Here is a 17,287-nt window from a genome sequence, read left to right as displayed (position 1 = left end):
CCGAGCTATTTTTATGAACGTAAAAGAGAAAACTTTACATCATAAATGCATGCTCAAGAGTGAAAGATACTGACAGAGAGAGAGAGAAAGAGGGAGGGAAAGAGAGAGAGCAAAACTACTAGTTTTTAATAGACATCTCATGCAATTCTCTGTTAAACTCAAAGGCTGACTTGATAAATAAGCATGTAATTTCTAAAATTTTAAGAACTGAACTGCATTGAAAAATCATTTAGCATTCTTGAAGGTGACATATACGAATAATAAGCAACAAGGCTAATGTTAATAAGCATGATTTTAACTTCAGTATTATTACAAACTATTCAGTCAGCCTCGGTGTTTAACCCAGCTCTCACCTGGAATGACTGAAATTGTTTTCAGGGCTCGGAGAACTCTGAATGTTCTCAACGCTGAGACATTGCCCAGGTCCACAAACTCTGTCACATATCTGCAATGGGGAGTTCACACACAAACACAACACACAAGAAAAGTTGGAGATACAAGGGGCCTACCATCTTACACCAGTTTCTTCTTACCTGGAATTACAGAAATAGTTTTCAGAGCTCTCAAGACTCTGAAAGTTCGAAGAGCTGAAACATTGCCTAGGCTTACAAATTCTGTTACATACCTGTAGAATTAAATCAGAGTTACTGATAGTTTTGGCAAAGTTTATATTAAATAAAGAATGAAATTTGGGTTTGGCATATAAAGCCCTTTGAGTTTAATAAATGCAATTGCTGTTAGAGCACGAAGTGCCATATGCTAAAAGTTGCTTCTACGGAATAAAATTTTGTTGCTTTATTTCAATTTAATTTTTAGTAATGTGAGCAAATTTATTTGCAAAACTAATCAAAGTACAGTTGGTGGTATTAAATTATAGTCACTGAATAACATCATCATTTTGATGACGTGGAAGACTATCTGACATAAGAGTAATTCCATTTTTTGCTCATTTACCAGATAAATATATCTTACAATATGTATCCTCAAAATACATGGAACATAGCCCTGACCAGTGTGGCTCAGTTGGTTAGGCATCATCCCACAAACAGAAAGGTCGCTGGTTTGATTCCCTTCAGGGCACAAGCCTGGGTTGCAGGTTCGGTCCCCAGTTGTGGGGCAGACAAGATGCAACTGATTGATGTTTCTCTCTCTCTCTTTCTCCCTCCCTTCCCCCCTCTCTAAAAATAAATGAATAAAATCTTTAAAATATATATATGAAACATGTAATTAATTTAGCTAAGAAGCACAATCAACATTTAAAATATGTCACAACCACCTGATTTATGCTACAACTATCTTTATTTCTTTGAACCTGATGGTTTTTCAAAAATACTCACGCCATCACAATGACACTGAAATCCAACCAGTTCCATGGATCACGAAGGAATGTAAAATCTTCTAAACAAAATCCTCTTGCCAAGATTTTTATAAGTGACTCAAAGGTGTAGATTCCAGTAAATGTGTACCTAAGAAAAGCATCCAAAGAAAATTTAACAATTTTGTTTGAACTATTAGTATAGATATTTTCAAGTACAGCAAATCTTATTTTTGTGTGTTTTTTTCCATTCACTAATTTTTTTTCCTATTTTCACCTATCAAAGATAATATACTAGTTTAATTAATCTTACAAACCTGAGTAAAGGGTTAAAGAGAAAATATTTTCCCCCCAAAATAAGATCTTGTTTACTACTTAGGTTTTAAAATAATAGCTTTATGTGTTTTATGAATACTCAAAGTTAATTGAAATATAACACCAGCTGTGTAATGTAGTTTTTAAATTCCTAGTAGCCAAATAAAAAAATGAACAAGTGAATTTAATTTTGTTATATTTTAATTAAACCAATATATTTAAAATATTATCATTTCAATCATTAAGACAAGCCAAATTTCAAGTTTCAACGGCCACATAAAGTTTAGTGTCTCCCTCATTGGATGGTACAGCTCTAGAGGTAACATTTCTTGAGTTTGTTTATTTATAATAATAGATTTCACCCAAATTTTCTAGTGATTAGAATTATTTTTAGGAATATTTTATGTGTCTAATCTAGAAAATAAACTTAAGAGGCACAGAGCTATAACACTTCTTTTCTCTTTCTTTATACATATTTATGTATACATATATATTATCACAAGTAACTTTTTCAATTCATTACTATTTAAATATATGTGTACACAATTACCAAATTTCAGAGGTAAAATCCCTGAATCTAACCTCAAACCAGCTACTCTCTCTGTGCAATTGGGCCAAATCACTTAAACATGCTTAATTCAAAATCAGCCTCCAAAACAATGAAAGATTTTTCCATTTGCTGCTTGATAGAGTGCATTTCTAGCATTTCCTTTTTTGTGTTGACAATATAAGTTATTTCTGTTTCTTCCAAAAATAGTTGAAGTACTTGTTTTTTAACATTGTGTTCTTTTTAAAAAGTACAATTTAAATTTATTCTTCAGCTATTTCACCCAGGCCACACAGATTTGATTTACTTTTATTAAAAATCGTATTTTCCAGCCTACTAGAATTTTATAAATGAGAAGAGTTAAAATTCTCTCATATGAGGAACAAAGAAATCAGGGAAAAGTGTGTGCAGATATCTTCACGTCTAGTTTTCCCAAGAGCATTCTTCCTCCTTTTCCAACCAATTTAGTTGATTTCACAAGGAATATGTTTAATTGCTATCTTAACTGAACAAGAACTGACTTTATTAGGAAGAGATATAATTTGTGATGTTAAGCTTATGTTTACTAGTGTTTTTGTTTTAATTCTTTGTGTGTTACACATAATCATCAAGACATTTCTGTTTGGGGAGACAGCTGGCCTTGTAAAAGGCCATAAGAGATAGTTCACATGTTCTATTTATCATATTAGTGGTTGGTGCTTTATTGGTTATCTGTACACAATTATAAGTAATCTGCAGTTGCTAGGAGTAAGATTAAAATTCCTACTTCATTTCCTTTTTTTTAAAAGTAAGACATTTTGTTGGGATACTTGCAGTATATGGTGAGTGTTGATAGCTATTTAAGGAAGCAATTCCTAGAGCTTAACATCTGAGACAGATTGCACAGAACAGGTGTTTTGCCTATTAGCATACTAGATTGAACAGGTAAGTGAGAATCAAGGACACCTTGAGTTCTCTTGGCTCTGTGCCACTAGGCTTCTAATCATCCTATTGATTCTGACCAGCTCTTTTCCCCCCATAATTATTATGTCCATAAAAGGGCCTTGTCTCACATAATATGACCCTCGCTATATACAATGTGGTCCTCAGGCCACATCTGTGTGTGCCACCTCTTTGTACAGGGACTGTTTCTGCTAGCATGACTTCTGTCTTCATGTCAGAGCTGAGTTGTCTTCTCTTCATTGGACTTTGGGTTTTGTGGGATTATTTATTTCTGTAGCCACCAATATTTTTCTTGTTTTCCTACTAGAGATAATTGGTCAGGAAAGCTGTGAAAACTTTCCAAAACAAAAGATGTAAGTGAACAACATTTGTAAGGCCAACATTATTTTGATAATGGATATTGTCAACTCTAAAAATTACTTTAAAAGACAGACCTGAATATTCAAGTGATAATATTCAGGTGTCATCTTTACCTATCTTTTAATAATGTTACATTAAAATTAGTTATATATATTTAAATGCTTCAATAATTTCTGTTGAGAAAAGTACACACAGAATGCTTTTACATAGATATGTTCATTTGTTAACCTCCAAATCATAAGTGGTAAGTGAGAATATTGTTAAATGGCTTGCTTCAACTGGATTTTTCTACTAACTTATTTCTAGGGAGCATTTCCAAGCTACTATAAATAATCTTTAATGTATTAAATCATTGGCAAATGATGACTTAGCACTGTACAATAAATATTCCTGGAAATCTATAAAAACAGAAATAAAAGTGGCAGGATTTATCATAGTATCTATCTTATTTCCTATTGGGCATTACTTTAAAACTATAATAATAAAAAATCATACTAAAACTTTTTCAATAAACCAAATATGTAATTATTGTATTATACTATACAGAGTAGCTTATATAATCTAAACATTTTCTGTTTCACTAAAAACACATGCTGTTTATCATTAATAACCTCATATGTGACATAAATTGGGGGATAATGTTTTCTAATGCAGAAATTGTGTTTAATGCACAATTTTCTCTAGCATATCTATGTTTTGAAACAATTAGGGGCATCTTTTCCTCACACTTAAATAGAACATCCTGAGCAATAAAAGACATTAATACTAAAGCAGAAAATCGACAGAAGTGCCTTCTTTAGTGTGAGCAGGGATAGTTTAACATGCCCAAGAACTACTATGCCTCTTAAAATATTCAATCAAATATTTTACTTTGATGGTATCTCCCAAATGTTTCCAGGCTCTCAAGAGAGAAAGCTCAAGGACTGAGATTGCAAAGGAGTTGCTGGCTGAGATTTTAGATACAAATATCTACAGAAAGTTGACTGGACCAGTATCTTTTCATTGGGATTATTATTATTATTTTTATTAGTGTTCTAATTACAAAGTTTCCTAAGTTTTGAGTGATTTTCCTTTATTATATTTTCCTCTTATGCCCCCTTTTTTTGAGCATGCTTTTGCAGAGACATTTTATTTCTTTTATGGAACACATCTACAGTGTTTTGCCATACATGCTGTGTCAAAGTAAACTATATATTTGAATACAAATAAACATCTAAGTAATTTAAATACCTAAATGTATTTTTGTCAAATAACATACAATCAGAATGCCTAATATACTAATATAGAGCTAACACCTAAGTCTATTTTACCAGACTATAACAATAATAGCCCTGATTGGTGTGGCTTAGTGAACTGGGCATTGTCCTACAAACCAAAAGGTCACTGTTTCAATTCCCAGTCATGCCTGGGTTGCTGGCCAGGTCTCTGATTGGGGGCATGCAAGAGGCAACCGGTTGATGTTTCTCTCTTTCTCACAATGATATTTCTCTCCCTCTGTTTCTCCTTCCCTTCCCCCTCTCTAAAAATAAAATAAAATAAAAAGCATAACAACAATAGCATAATAGAATAAAATAATTTTATTCATCAAATTGCTCAAATGATCATTTTATTTTATCTACAATATATAACTCTGATTGAGTATTAACTTTCATGCTAAATTATTGTTTAGTAGCTAGTGTATACTATTTATAACCTTTCTTAAACAGATGCTATCTTGAATTCATTGGGAAAAAATACTTACCTCATAGAAGAAAAACTCCCCCAAGGAATTTCCCTTATCTTCCTTCATATTATGGAAATAATTTTTTCTTAGCAGTGTTTAGTCTGACTTCAAAAAGTGGAAACCATAAGTCAGACCATAACCATAAGAGATTGCTAGAGAATTTGAGTGTGCATTTCTCATTGCAAGAAGTCACTCCTACTTACTCTACATTCTTTGTCCAGTCTGGAGGGTTACTCAAGGTCATAAATACACAGTTGGTCAAAATAGTGCACATGATAAGCATGCTGAATAAAGTAGATTAGTTAAGGAATAAATGCTAATACATTATCATGGTCATTTACAATGATCCAACACAAAAAAATCAACACAAATTACCTGTGAAATTGATCTTATTTATTATTTGTTTTAAAACAATGGCAAAAATAATAGGAAAATTTAAATCCTGTCATATGTTCTTAGTCCACTCTTTTTACATTTTACATAATTTCTTCACAAAACTGAATTTAAGAAGAAGAGATCTTCATTTCAAGCAAATGGGAATTTTGCATCCCAATCAGTTTTGTGAAATTGCACTGCACAGGGAAGTGACCCTTTTTTAGGGAGGCTAAGTGTAAGATCAGTGTAACAGGGCTTAAAACATCCACCAACTGAAAATGTTAGTGAACACGACATAAAAAGCCAAATAATGGATAACCTAGTATAGTCAAGGATTACATTGATTGAGAATTCTCCTGTAACTTTGTACTCCAGTAATCTTATAGTGAATAAACAGATAAACACTATTTTGAAATCTTCCTGAGAATTAATGTAATAATTTCTCAGCTTCTCAATCCAGGCTTCACTCTCAAGAAGCTTATGGTTATTTTGAGGTGGATAATTTATTTTTATATTCTGCTGCATGTAATATGTTTCCATGGTTCTGTGTGCATTATGCACAGGATTATTATACCCATTATTGCACCTGTGGTTTGTAACCATTAGAGCCTTATATAGTGAGCATCCTTATTTTTCCCTCAAAAATTTGGGCAAAAACTGAGCATTATACATGGCAAAACACGGTAAATACTTTCCAATACTAAACCATAGAACAAGAGAATTTAAATGTACCTCAAAATGTTTTCAGTTCTATTTGCACTATCTCTAGGGTAACCAGTCTTCTGTCTCTCTATTTGTTTTAATAAAAGACTATTTTGAATCTGCCCATATGAAGTGCCTATTCTTGAAACTGCCTCAAAGGAGTTTCTTCTATTTTATCATACTTATTTGAAAATTTTCTTGAAATCCACACCTATTCTGTTTTTTACTGATGCTTTTTGACTATCATTGTAATTAGTTCAGATACACAGGCACAGAGTGGTTTAAAAATATTTACTGAAAGAAGGAATGAATGAAAGGAGGAAGGGAGGGGACAGCTGGACCCAGGAGCTGAGGATACAGAGCCTATTAAGGCAAGAAAGAGTTTGAACATTTAGTAATACAGATTATAATACAATAGACTGTGCTTCATCAGCAATGGTTATATATGGTCTGACTGAGGTTAATAAAGACCTGAGGAGCTTTGTTGTTGTTCCTACGGCACACTGTGTTCCATTTACACGTTCGCTATCGTAGCTGCAGTTTTACTTCCAGAATCATTCTAAAACACAATAGTCATTTTATAACACAATAGTCATTCTATAATATAAAAGTGTATAAATATAATAGTCATTCTATAATTTTTATAAATAGCAGAAAACAATGAGAAAAACAGATCAAACAACAATTTACCATTAACCTCAAAGAAACATTAAATGTATTTTTAAAGAAAGAATGACATTTTGTAAAAAGTCAACCACTGGAAGCAACATTTAGAAAATTCACATGAAAAGGATATGAATGTACCAAAATCTTAATAGCAATTTTTCTAACAGGGTTTAGTGGAGTTAAAATATACAAGGCAGAGGTGGCACTGAATCGGAAAATTGCCTTCCCTTTATTCAATACTATAAAAGTCTGAAAAAGAAAACAGGAAAAAAATTAATAGATTAGGCATGTGGCTTATTTGAAGAGCTTACACACATGAAGAACTTTTTACCTGATTTGTTTTTTCAAACCTGTTTGTTTAAACCAGTTGGTATATATCATAACCAGAAATATGGTAGGTGTTTGTCCCCTAAAATAATGTATAGTTACAAATAAAAAATATGCTTTAACATCTAATCTGTCTCTAGAGTCCAATTTTATGATACAAATTAATATCCTACTCAAAATTTTTACCAAGTTCTAAGGTAACATTACAGATTCCAATTCTATTTAAAGCTTACCATCTGTCTACCACTTTGGTAACTTTTCAATTTATTCTGTACATGTTGCTATTAAAATAACCTTTTATAAATATTTTCATTACATCAAGTCTTTTAATTCCAATTTTTATGAAGGCTCTATTTTTCTTACAGCAGTTGTCCTACTTTAAAGTGTTCAAAACTTGGTTTCACTGATTCTAGGGATCTGCTGGTAATACTGAGAAGGGACAGTTACACTGAAAACTGGACTGAAATACAGGATTCCAAAGAGCATTCTATGGCTAAAATCCTACCATAGATCATCAATTCAATCATCAATTTTGCATTTAGGCTATGCTACCCAGTGATTACCTACTGTATATAAGTTAATCTTTTATTTTTTCCCACCAAGGTAACTCTGCTCCAGCCAATTCAACCCACTTGTCAATCCCACTCACAACCTGTCAACTTCTTCTGACTCTGAAAAACAGTGTCATAGAATCCTAGGGACCTGAGAGGTCATTGATGGTAGCTCCCTCCCATTCCAGGACTGTAACAGACATGACAAGAAGCTTCCACCTAAAATGTCCAACTGTTGAAAGATTCTTAGTCCTGTGTGTATATTAGAGTTAATTGAGGTGATTTTAAAATTTCCAGTATTCTGAAGGATAGCCATAGACATGCTTATGTTTTAATAGTTCTTCAGATGATTCTAATACTCAGCCAGCGTTGAAAACCCCTATTCTCTGGGAATGTCTTCAGCTATTAAAATCACATCTTTCATCATATCTTTCCAAATAAACTGCACTGCCTTCTGATCACTCCCTAATTGTTTTCTTTACCAGTTAAGTCTTAGTATATTATTTTGCACACATTCCAGGTTGCTTGTAATTATAGTCAAGCAGCAATTTACACTTAAGGTTCATTCCACTGACAACCAGTTTAGAAGTTGTCATAAATTATTGAGCATAAAAAGTATGTGATCTTTTCCTCCATATATTTCACAGTATTTAATAGTGTTATTTGCAGGTAAATACTTGTTTTATGTGTTAAAGGTAATATGTATTTACCTTTAGGGTGTCATTCACCTTAAGACATCTATGTATTCATTTACTTAAGATGTTTTACCCTTTAACTAAGGGCTGTATCCTATCCATTCATGTTCACTGAGAACATGCTCTGTTTGAATAGGTAGTCAGAAACATTTTTACTGTGACTGCAAAGGTAGAGAAAACAACTTTGTCCATTTGTATTTAAGCCTATGGAGACAACCATTACCTAACCAGCCATTTTTTTTATGAACTGCACTCTATACATTTGAACAATTCTATGAAGAAGACAAGTAAACTGCTTTTTTATTAGCATTGAGATTATCCAGAAGGGACAGTGAATGCTGGGAAGACTACCTTTGAAGAACAAGGACATTATAGGATTTTCTTGCATTCCCACGATTAGAACCTCTAATACAGTCAAACAGTCTGTTGACAATACAGTCAACAGAATTCATGGTACATTTGCTTCTACTTTTCTGAAATAATTTCCCTGAAAAAGCAATTGTCGCTTGTGACAATAGAAGAAGATTTTATTTTGAAAAATATCCCAAAACAAAGTGAATTCAGGAAAGAAACAGTTTAAATGTAGAATTCTATGCTCTGTCTGCAAGATCAGCCTATGGGTACTAATGGGGTGAAATGTGGCGTGCCAATAGCATCTTCACTGAACTTACAGGTTCTGGGCAGAGCAGGCCTGAAGAACAGAATGCCAGTTTATTTCTGGAAAAAGAACACCTAACACAAAGAAAACTTGGAATCCCAAGATGTGAGGAATAAAATACTAATTTCCTCTATAATAAAAGAGAGTTATTCAGAGATGTACCTAAACTGAAAATAGTTGAGAAAATGATGTCACTGGAAGAGGGATAAATAGCATCAGTTCCAAAATCTGGTCTTCAAGTAATAAATAATGAGGTGACTTAAAAAAAAGACTATATATTTCTAACAAGGTGATGAATATTATAGCTGGAAGAATGTTAAACTGGTCCTTGTCCATTCTGGAATGGTGCTGGCTTTTTTCCCCCAGGTAAACACCCATCTTATATAGCATTACAAAAATTTTTACTACTTGGTGCAAGAATAAGCTTTACATTTATGAGTAGAAAGGACCACATCAGTCAGCAAATTCAAAAAATTATACAACTAATTTTTTAACATTTTATTTTATGATATTAATGAACATGTATAGTTTTGCTTAGTATTAAGAGCTATGGGTCTGGAGCCTCACTACCTGGGTCCAAATCCTGCCTTCACTACTTATAACATGTGGCCTTGGGCAAGTTACTGAACCTCTCTGGACTTCTCTTTTCATCTGTAAAATGGTCCTAACATAGAACTGGCTCTTGGAGTATCAGAGGATACTCCAGGTCTGAGTTCTACTAAAACAGTGCCTGACAAAGCATGTGCACCACAAATGCTAGCTATTATTATCACTGCCCCTCTTCTTAAGTTATTTCCTGGTGAACTTAAATGCCATAAAAATATATTGTGGTGCTGCTCATCTGGTTAAATTAGGTATGCAAATGTATCTTTAATGGCAGCAAACAGTTACATAATGCTTTACAATTTTAAAATGACTTTCACCTGTTTTATTTCAGAACTGACATAAGCTTCATACCATATTTTAAACTTCCAGAACTTCTCCATTAGCTTCTTACACGAGCCCCACTTATCCTAAGAATCGCAAACTACATTTTTCTGCAATAGCATCTCATTCTTCATTTTATAGATATTTCATAAAGGAAAGCAGTGCAGCCAACAGTAGTAAGAAAACAGTCTAGATGTCTCTCAAAATGGGTCATAGCCACTGTGACTAAATGAAGGTCCAAGTCCGGTTCTCTCAGACAGGGAGGCAATAACGCTGACTTTGTTAGCACAGAGAGAACAGCTCTGTTTCCAAGCAGCAGGCTCACATTAACTAAGCTTGAAGTCTGGCATATAAAAGCATAACGCCAACCCATTTACTTACAATAAGATATGTTACTTTCATATGGACTGCAGGAATCACAACAGCATAACCAGCACAATCATTCATTTTGACCAGATGTATGGAAAAACAAATCATAATAACAAGGTTTTTTGTTGAGGTTGGAGTCTAAAAAAACTGAATTAAATGACTCAGAATGTTTGACATCCCAGGTAGCCCAATGAAGCCCCCAATTTTGAGAGGAAAGTAAGTGGCCTTTATTTTGGGAGGAAAATGCTCTCAGGGATACTATTAAATAAATATCTATCTCCCTTGGCAACTGCTAATGTTAATCCTTAGTATTCTCCCCATTAACTTTTCCAATTCCCTTTCTTAGAGACACTCCCTTTCTTCAAGTAACAAACACATTTAATCATGTCAGGGTAGGTGATATCCCTGTCTCTTGAAGGTATCTTTGCAAATATATGATTTTCAGAGGAGAGTTGTCTCCTGGTTTATTGGAGATGTCTCACTGTCATTATTGTGTGTCATAGTACAGTAACTAAATTTCAAAAATTTCTTTTTCAGTTCTACAGAAAAGTGCTGGAATAAATTACTTTTAGAAATATATGAGTTTATACTAAATGCCACCTTTTATGAAACTTATTTAAAAGGAAAAAAGAATTGTTTAACTACTTAATTTTGTGTATGGCTTCAAACAGAGCATTTTAAAACTTGCTGCTCAGAGTGTGGCAGCTCAAGTCCCACCCGGAGGCTTGTCAGGAATGCAGGCTCTCAGGCTCCACCCAGAACCAGCACCTGCATTTTAACGATACACTCAGGTGTGTTAGTACATGCATGCAAGCTTGAGAAGCAGTCCTTTAGAGCAATAGGATAGGTCTGCATGGTTGATTGTCAGTTCCTTTAGCCATCACTTATCTTACAAAGCTAAATTGTACACTGCTTAAAGAATGCATTTTTATTAGCCACTTTTTAAAAAGGAGCTGACTTCAACTAATAAATGTGTTCGATGTCTTCTTTCATTTGTAACCTATCAACTCATGGTGATATTAATTTATCTTTATTTCTATATAAAACCCATTTTATACTTGTGAATGTGAAATATAAATTGTGATTACAAAATATCAAAAGACTTGATTAAAAAGCATGGAATCTATCATCATTTCAAAAATATATCCTATAAAATACTGCACAGCTGGTTTAAAAAAACTAGCTAATTCTCACAAAATTATGTGGTTATTCTAACACCAGTAACACCAAGACAAATAAGAACTAAAAAATAACATCTGCCCAAAACTCTTCTTTTGCCTAGCTACAGTTCTGTTGTACACCCTGTGCTTAAATACATCAGCAATATCAGATTTATTGCTTTGTGAATGTCAATTTTAATTCTATCATAATTGCTGTAAAGTTGTAGAAATAGTCCATCTCTTCATATATCTTCACTGTTGCCAAATCTTGACCATTTTTTATATATGTTACTGCTCATTTTAAAATAAAGTTTTAACAGAAAATTGTGATGTATTATGTATCTGAGCCTGAGAAAAGTATATTAGTGTTAAGTGTTTAATTAAAGACTTTACTTTGGAAGTATAACTAAACTTTCAGAAGTATAAAATCAACACCCACTTTCTTACTGATGTAGTACGGGTCCAGGTCTTCCAGCGGCTCTGACACCATCCCTGGAGGGATGTCTCCATAAATAAATGGAAGGTTCTTTCCAGCTTCCAAGTCACTATTAGGCTTTGGTTTGTTCTCATCATCATTGTCTTGTTCTCTCTTGGGGTTCTTGGCTTTCTCTTCTGCAGCACGTTTTTCAATAGCAGCAAGAGATTCTTTAGTGAAAAGGCGGAAGCTTTCAGGTCCCGGGGGTACCAGCAGTGCCTGTGCCATCTTTTCATCCTGCACATTTAATCACGTTTAGCTTCTTGCATAAGAATTCCCTACAACAGGAAATGGGGGTGAGAGTTAGGAAAGCCAGTGAGTGAGGGGGATTAAGAAAATCAACCAAGATGTTATTTAATGTTTCCTCTAGTAACTTTTTTAAAAGTATAAACATTAAGTAGTGCTTGTAGGGCTGCACTACAAATTTTAACTTGGAAACATCCTCATTCAATATAATTTTCAATAAGCTAACTTTATAATCTATCATAACTCTGTCCTGAGGCCTTTGAGCCAAGATACAGTATAGCGTACTTTTGGTAAAAAGAGTAATGCCAATAATGCTTGTCAAAAAACTTAAGGATTCATTTCTCTCTCTCCTTTTATCACATCTTACTCTCCAAAGAATATTGACAACATGACAATATTATAGACCGACTCATAAAATTGTTCTGGTAATCACCACCACTGACCATGGGCTCTCCAGGCAAGGTCTGACTCTCAGCAGGGACAGGGAGGTTGAAACTCTGTCCTTTTAGCTTTTCATTCTGGATCCTTCTGGGGCATCTTCTGCGGCAAGACCGAATACAGGACAGGGCCAAAGTAGGTTTACGATTGTTTGTATGGAAAATAATACAATAATAAATAAATAATAATACAAGAATAATCTCTGTGTTTCACATGCTCACAACTGTAAACCTACTTTGGCCCCACCCTTTATATTTGCTTTCTTTTCTAACCCGCTGGTCTTTAACTATTGCAAGACGATTTTCAGGTTCTTTCTGAGTCTATATTTGGCATTGCGGCTAAAAGCATGGACTATGGAGCTAGATTCCCTCTGTCCTAAACCCCTGGCTTGGCCACTGATGAGATACATGATTTTGCAAAATGTAATCCTTCAGTGCTTCAGCCTTCATCTATAAAATGGGATAAGAGAACCGACCTCCCACATTATTGTAAGGAATAAATGAATTAATTTACATTAAGTGTCTCGAATAGTTTCTGGAATTAGGAAATACTATTTTAGTGTTGACTATCATGATCTAATTATCCTCAGTTCCTGCAGCCATTACTTCTGTTGCGGTTTCAAGCATTTTCACAACTCAAGTCACTCTCCTTTAAATACGGTCTTGATTTGCTGGAACCACGGCCGATCGCAGAGCTCCAGAAATGCACTGGAAAGTGCAGAGTACAGAGTTCACACGTGCCTACCACTTGGCGAGGAGGTGGGGGTGAGCAGGCGATACATGCAGTGGTCCTGTTCAATTTCCCAGAAAAGGGAAAGATTCGATCTGCTAGAAGTGTAACAGAACTGACAAAAATACAGGAAATCAGCTACATAAATTTGGAAACACAAGTTAACAGTTATTTTATTTTGCACTGTGCCAAAAAATCACATTTTAAAAGTCAAGATAGAAAATGGAAAACAATAACAACAAAATACAAGTACGCCAATCATCTTGTAGAGTGATCTAAAACCATGGCATCAAAGCAATCATCCAGTCATCTGTGACATTTTCCCTGTCCCCAACTACTCATCCAGCCTCTGCCCCCGCACTATTATAGTTTCCATAGTAGTTTATCCCTAAATGGCTCTGTAAGCCTCAGCAGTCTGTTGCATGGATAATGGGAAACTCTAGAACTTAGAGTAACATAAGAAAAATTATATAGGTTTGTATGTGTTTTGAGTTTTTAATCAGGGTTACAGGTTTCCTGTTCTGTTCTAATGACAAAAAAGGATTTTAATAGCTGTTTCTTTCACTGAATTTGTATTTATAATATAACATCATTATACTTCCTACTACTATAAAGGTATATTTTAAATAAGTTATAAAATATTAGACTCATCAAAAATTGTGCCATTTTGCCTATTAGTTCTGAAAAGACCTTTTGATATGAGGTAGAACAGGGCTTTTTCCTTTTTTTTTGGTACTTCATTGAGTGGTGTGTGAATATAAATCAGAAGGTTAAAGAAAAGTGATTCTGTTTTACTCAAAAACAATCAACTATTTATTTTGTGCCTTCTAAATTTACAGCAGAATTTCTGTTTTCAGCTATTTTATGTCAGGTTTGATGGCCACATAATCAATCCAGCTCTAGGCTGTGTGGAATAATCACAGCTTTTATACTTCTGCGTATGGAAGGAGTTTGCCCTTAACTGTGAGCCTTTAATACCCAGAGATGTGCAGTTCACCTGTCTCTCATCACCTGTCATGAATTGAATGGATAAAGTTCTTCTCAAGTGCTAACTGGAAATGAAACAGCATGACAAACATGTCTTGAGAAATTTCTATGACATATGGTTGCTTTCTTAGGGGAAAAGAAAGGTACTTTTGTACGTGAGCTTGAAATGATTTTGCTTTCTTTATTGACAAAAAATGAAAAATATGTAATAATTGGAACCAGGGATCTGGGTTAGTACTGAGTCTGTTACTAATACTTGGCCTATGTCCTTTAACCTTCCTCATCCTCAGTGCCATTGAAGTGGCTTCTCAAATATGTGGCAATATTTTGCCATACAGAAATAACTAATTTAATTATGTTCATTTAATTGGAGTCTCCTGGTTGCTAAATTTTAAAATGAAATTAGGTTAAAAATAATTACTATAGAAATCCTTCAATAATCTTTGGAGATGACTCTGGTTTCTTGGAAATGACATGGAACTAGGACTGTCACAAAATCATTAACATTTATTTAAAAATAAATAGTCCTTTACCTTCATGTTCATTTACGAAGGCTAGAACAAATAATTTGAGTCTTAGTCAAGAGGAAGTAAAGAAGTCTCTTTGAAATTCTCATATTCTTATTTCTCAAATCCTGAGAAACAGGCTAGCTCCCCGACACTCAGCTTTTCCTTGGCAAGGGGAACTATTTGATAGGCTGAGACATTAAAGATTACAGGAAGTAGAGTTTCTGGTGGCTTCGTCTATAGCTTTGCTGTTTAGAAACCTCTCATGGTTCTTTGGAAGTTCTACTTTAATGTTAATTCTATTTTAAATTTTTTCCTTCTTTCTTGTTCTTCCTGAACTTATGATACAGAGCTCTTACATAATTTTATATTCCTTTTAGAGCAGACTTTTAAAAATTAATTTCTACTGATGTCTTGGTGTGGAATATATATTATTAATGAATATATGTGCATTATAATTTATTAAAATAGATCAAATTTAATATACCAAATTTTCTCCAGAGCTGTCCTTTCAAGGACAAAAAAAGATAAGAAAGGAAAATCTAAGATGATCTCTGATTAAAACCAGTGTCCGTGTACGAAGGTGTGTGAGTCAAGCAAAGCCATCCCTCTGCTAATCAATAAAAAAGATTGTGGTTCAAAATATCCTATTATAGAGATGAACCACAGCGTTTCAAACCTGGAAGGGAATTAAGAAAATTTATTCAGGAAATATTTATTGACAGATTACTATGCATCAATATTGTGCTTGCATTAAGCAAGCTTCCCTTATGGTGTCTTCCCTTAAGGAGCTGACAGTCTATTGAAAGAGACATGTATTTATACAAATAATTGTAATGCAAGTATACGCAGCTGGCTATTATCTGCACTCCATGAAAGGGAGCAATTTATTGAGCCCAGGGAAGAGAGGAAGAGGTATGGATCAGGGAAGTTCCCCTGAGGAAGTGACAATGAGGTAGGTTTTGTAAACTATTTGGGATTTGACCAATGAGCTGTGGTGGTGGTAGTTGGGGAGGCTAGGTAGGAAGACATATCTGTAGAGACATCTAAGCAGGAAGAGAGCAAGTACATGGACCTAGAGGTAACAAAGAGCAGGGGAGTCTGGGAGGAACTATAAGGAGTTTATTATGCATGGAGACTAACGTGCCTAAAAGGGAGTGGTAAGAAAAAGGACCAGAAACTGAGGCAGGATATAGATTACTAAGGGTCTTGCAGAGAACACTAAGGTAAGCTGTGGGCAGGGAGTGACATGGTCAATTGGAAGATTAGAAGGATGATGGCAGTATAAAGTATAGACAAGGAGGAAGTGATCCTACAAGTATGGTTTTCAAAAGTTTTGGTTTCAGGGCCCTGACCAGAGAGCCCTATTGATTAAAGCACCGTCCCAATATGCCAAATGTAGTTTTGATCACTGGTCAGAGAATATACAAGAAGCAACCAATGAATACAAGCAATGAATTAGGAAAAACAAATCAATGTTTCTCTCTCTCAAAAGAAAGTTCAAAAGTTTTTGTTTCAGCTTCACTTTATACTCTTAATATTATCGATGACCTCAAAAGAGCTTTTGTTTATGGGGGCACTTATCTATCCATATTTACCACATTCAAAATTAAAAGAAAAAGATCTTAAAACTTGCATTAATTAGCTTAGTAGTAAATCATTGTATCTTTATTTATAAACAGATGTTTAGTAAAAATAACTATATTTTTACTAAATATATTTGTTTTTATATTTGGGTAAATTTCACTGTCTGGCTTAATGGACTATAGCTAGTTTCTTATATCTGTTTCTGCATTTGACCTGTTGAGATATGCTGTTTTTATCAAAGTACATTAAGAAAATCCCCAGACATATATGTAGCTGGAAAAGAACTATTTTAGGTTAATTGTCTTTTCAGGCAATTGTGGCTACTCTTCTTGGATACACACCAAAACTACAAATGGTAGTTTCTTAATTTAGTTTCATAGTGGAATCTGAAACCGTATCAGTGAACTTTAATTGATCTTGCCCTTTGCGTGCATTTTATACCATGGTGTATGACTAACTTAGAAAATATCGGTGCACCTTTATACATATTTTCCAAACTTGACAAATTTAATTACATAACATTCAAAAGTCACATTTGATATTTGTTAATATCATCATTGATCTTATGAGAAAAGTGCTAATGTATTGGGAAGCTGTCAAGCTCCCAGTGGCAGGTACAAGTTTTCCAAAATCCCAATTTCCACTTGAAAGCTCCAGTTTTGAATGTCAACAAACGCTGCCACTTGC

The 17,287-nt window shown here is 34.1% G+C and overlaps 1 protein-coding gene across 7 annotated transcripts in view; it reads right to left on the bottom strand.

Annotated features, from left to right (window-relative positions):
* The window catches only part of SCN3A (sodium voltage-gated channel alpha subunit 3), a 114,644-nt gene that overhangs the window by 75,538 nt on the left and 21,819 nt on the right, over positions 1-17,287 (bottom strand). For 5 of the 7 annotated variants that reach the window (XM_028509183.2, XM_028509187.2, XM_028509194.2 and 2 more), the window contains exons 2-6: positions 12,072-12,385; positions 7,076-7,194; positions 5,406-5,495; positions 1,338-1,466; positions 354-445 (exon numbers count right to left, since the gene is read on the bottom strand). In XM_028509183.2, the coding sequence (XP_028364984.1) occupies positions 354-445; positions 1,338-1,466; positions 5,406-5,495; positions 7,076-7,194; positions 12,072-12,335 (694 nt within the window). In that variant the 5' untranslated portion in view covers positions 12,336-12,385. Of the gene's footprint in view, positions 1-353; positions 446-533; positions 626-1,337; positions 1,467-5,405; positions 5,496-7,075; positions 7,195-12,071; positions 12,386-17,287 lie in introns of all 7 variants that reach the window. The other 2 variants (XM_028509184.2, XM_028509195.2) reach the window with 1 other exon arrangement.

Source organism: Phyllostomus discolor, chromosome 4, assembly GCF_004126475.2.
Source record: "Phyllostomus discolor isolate MPI-MPIP mPhyDis1 chromosome 4, mPhyDis1.pri.v3, whole genome shotgun sequence".
Classification (NCBI taxonomy): Eukaryota; Metazoa; Chordata; class Mammalia; order Chiroptera; family Phyllostomidae; genus Phyllostomus; species Phyllostomus discolor.
This window is presented reverse-complemented; position numbering and strand designations above follow the sequence as displayed.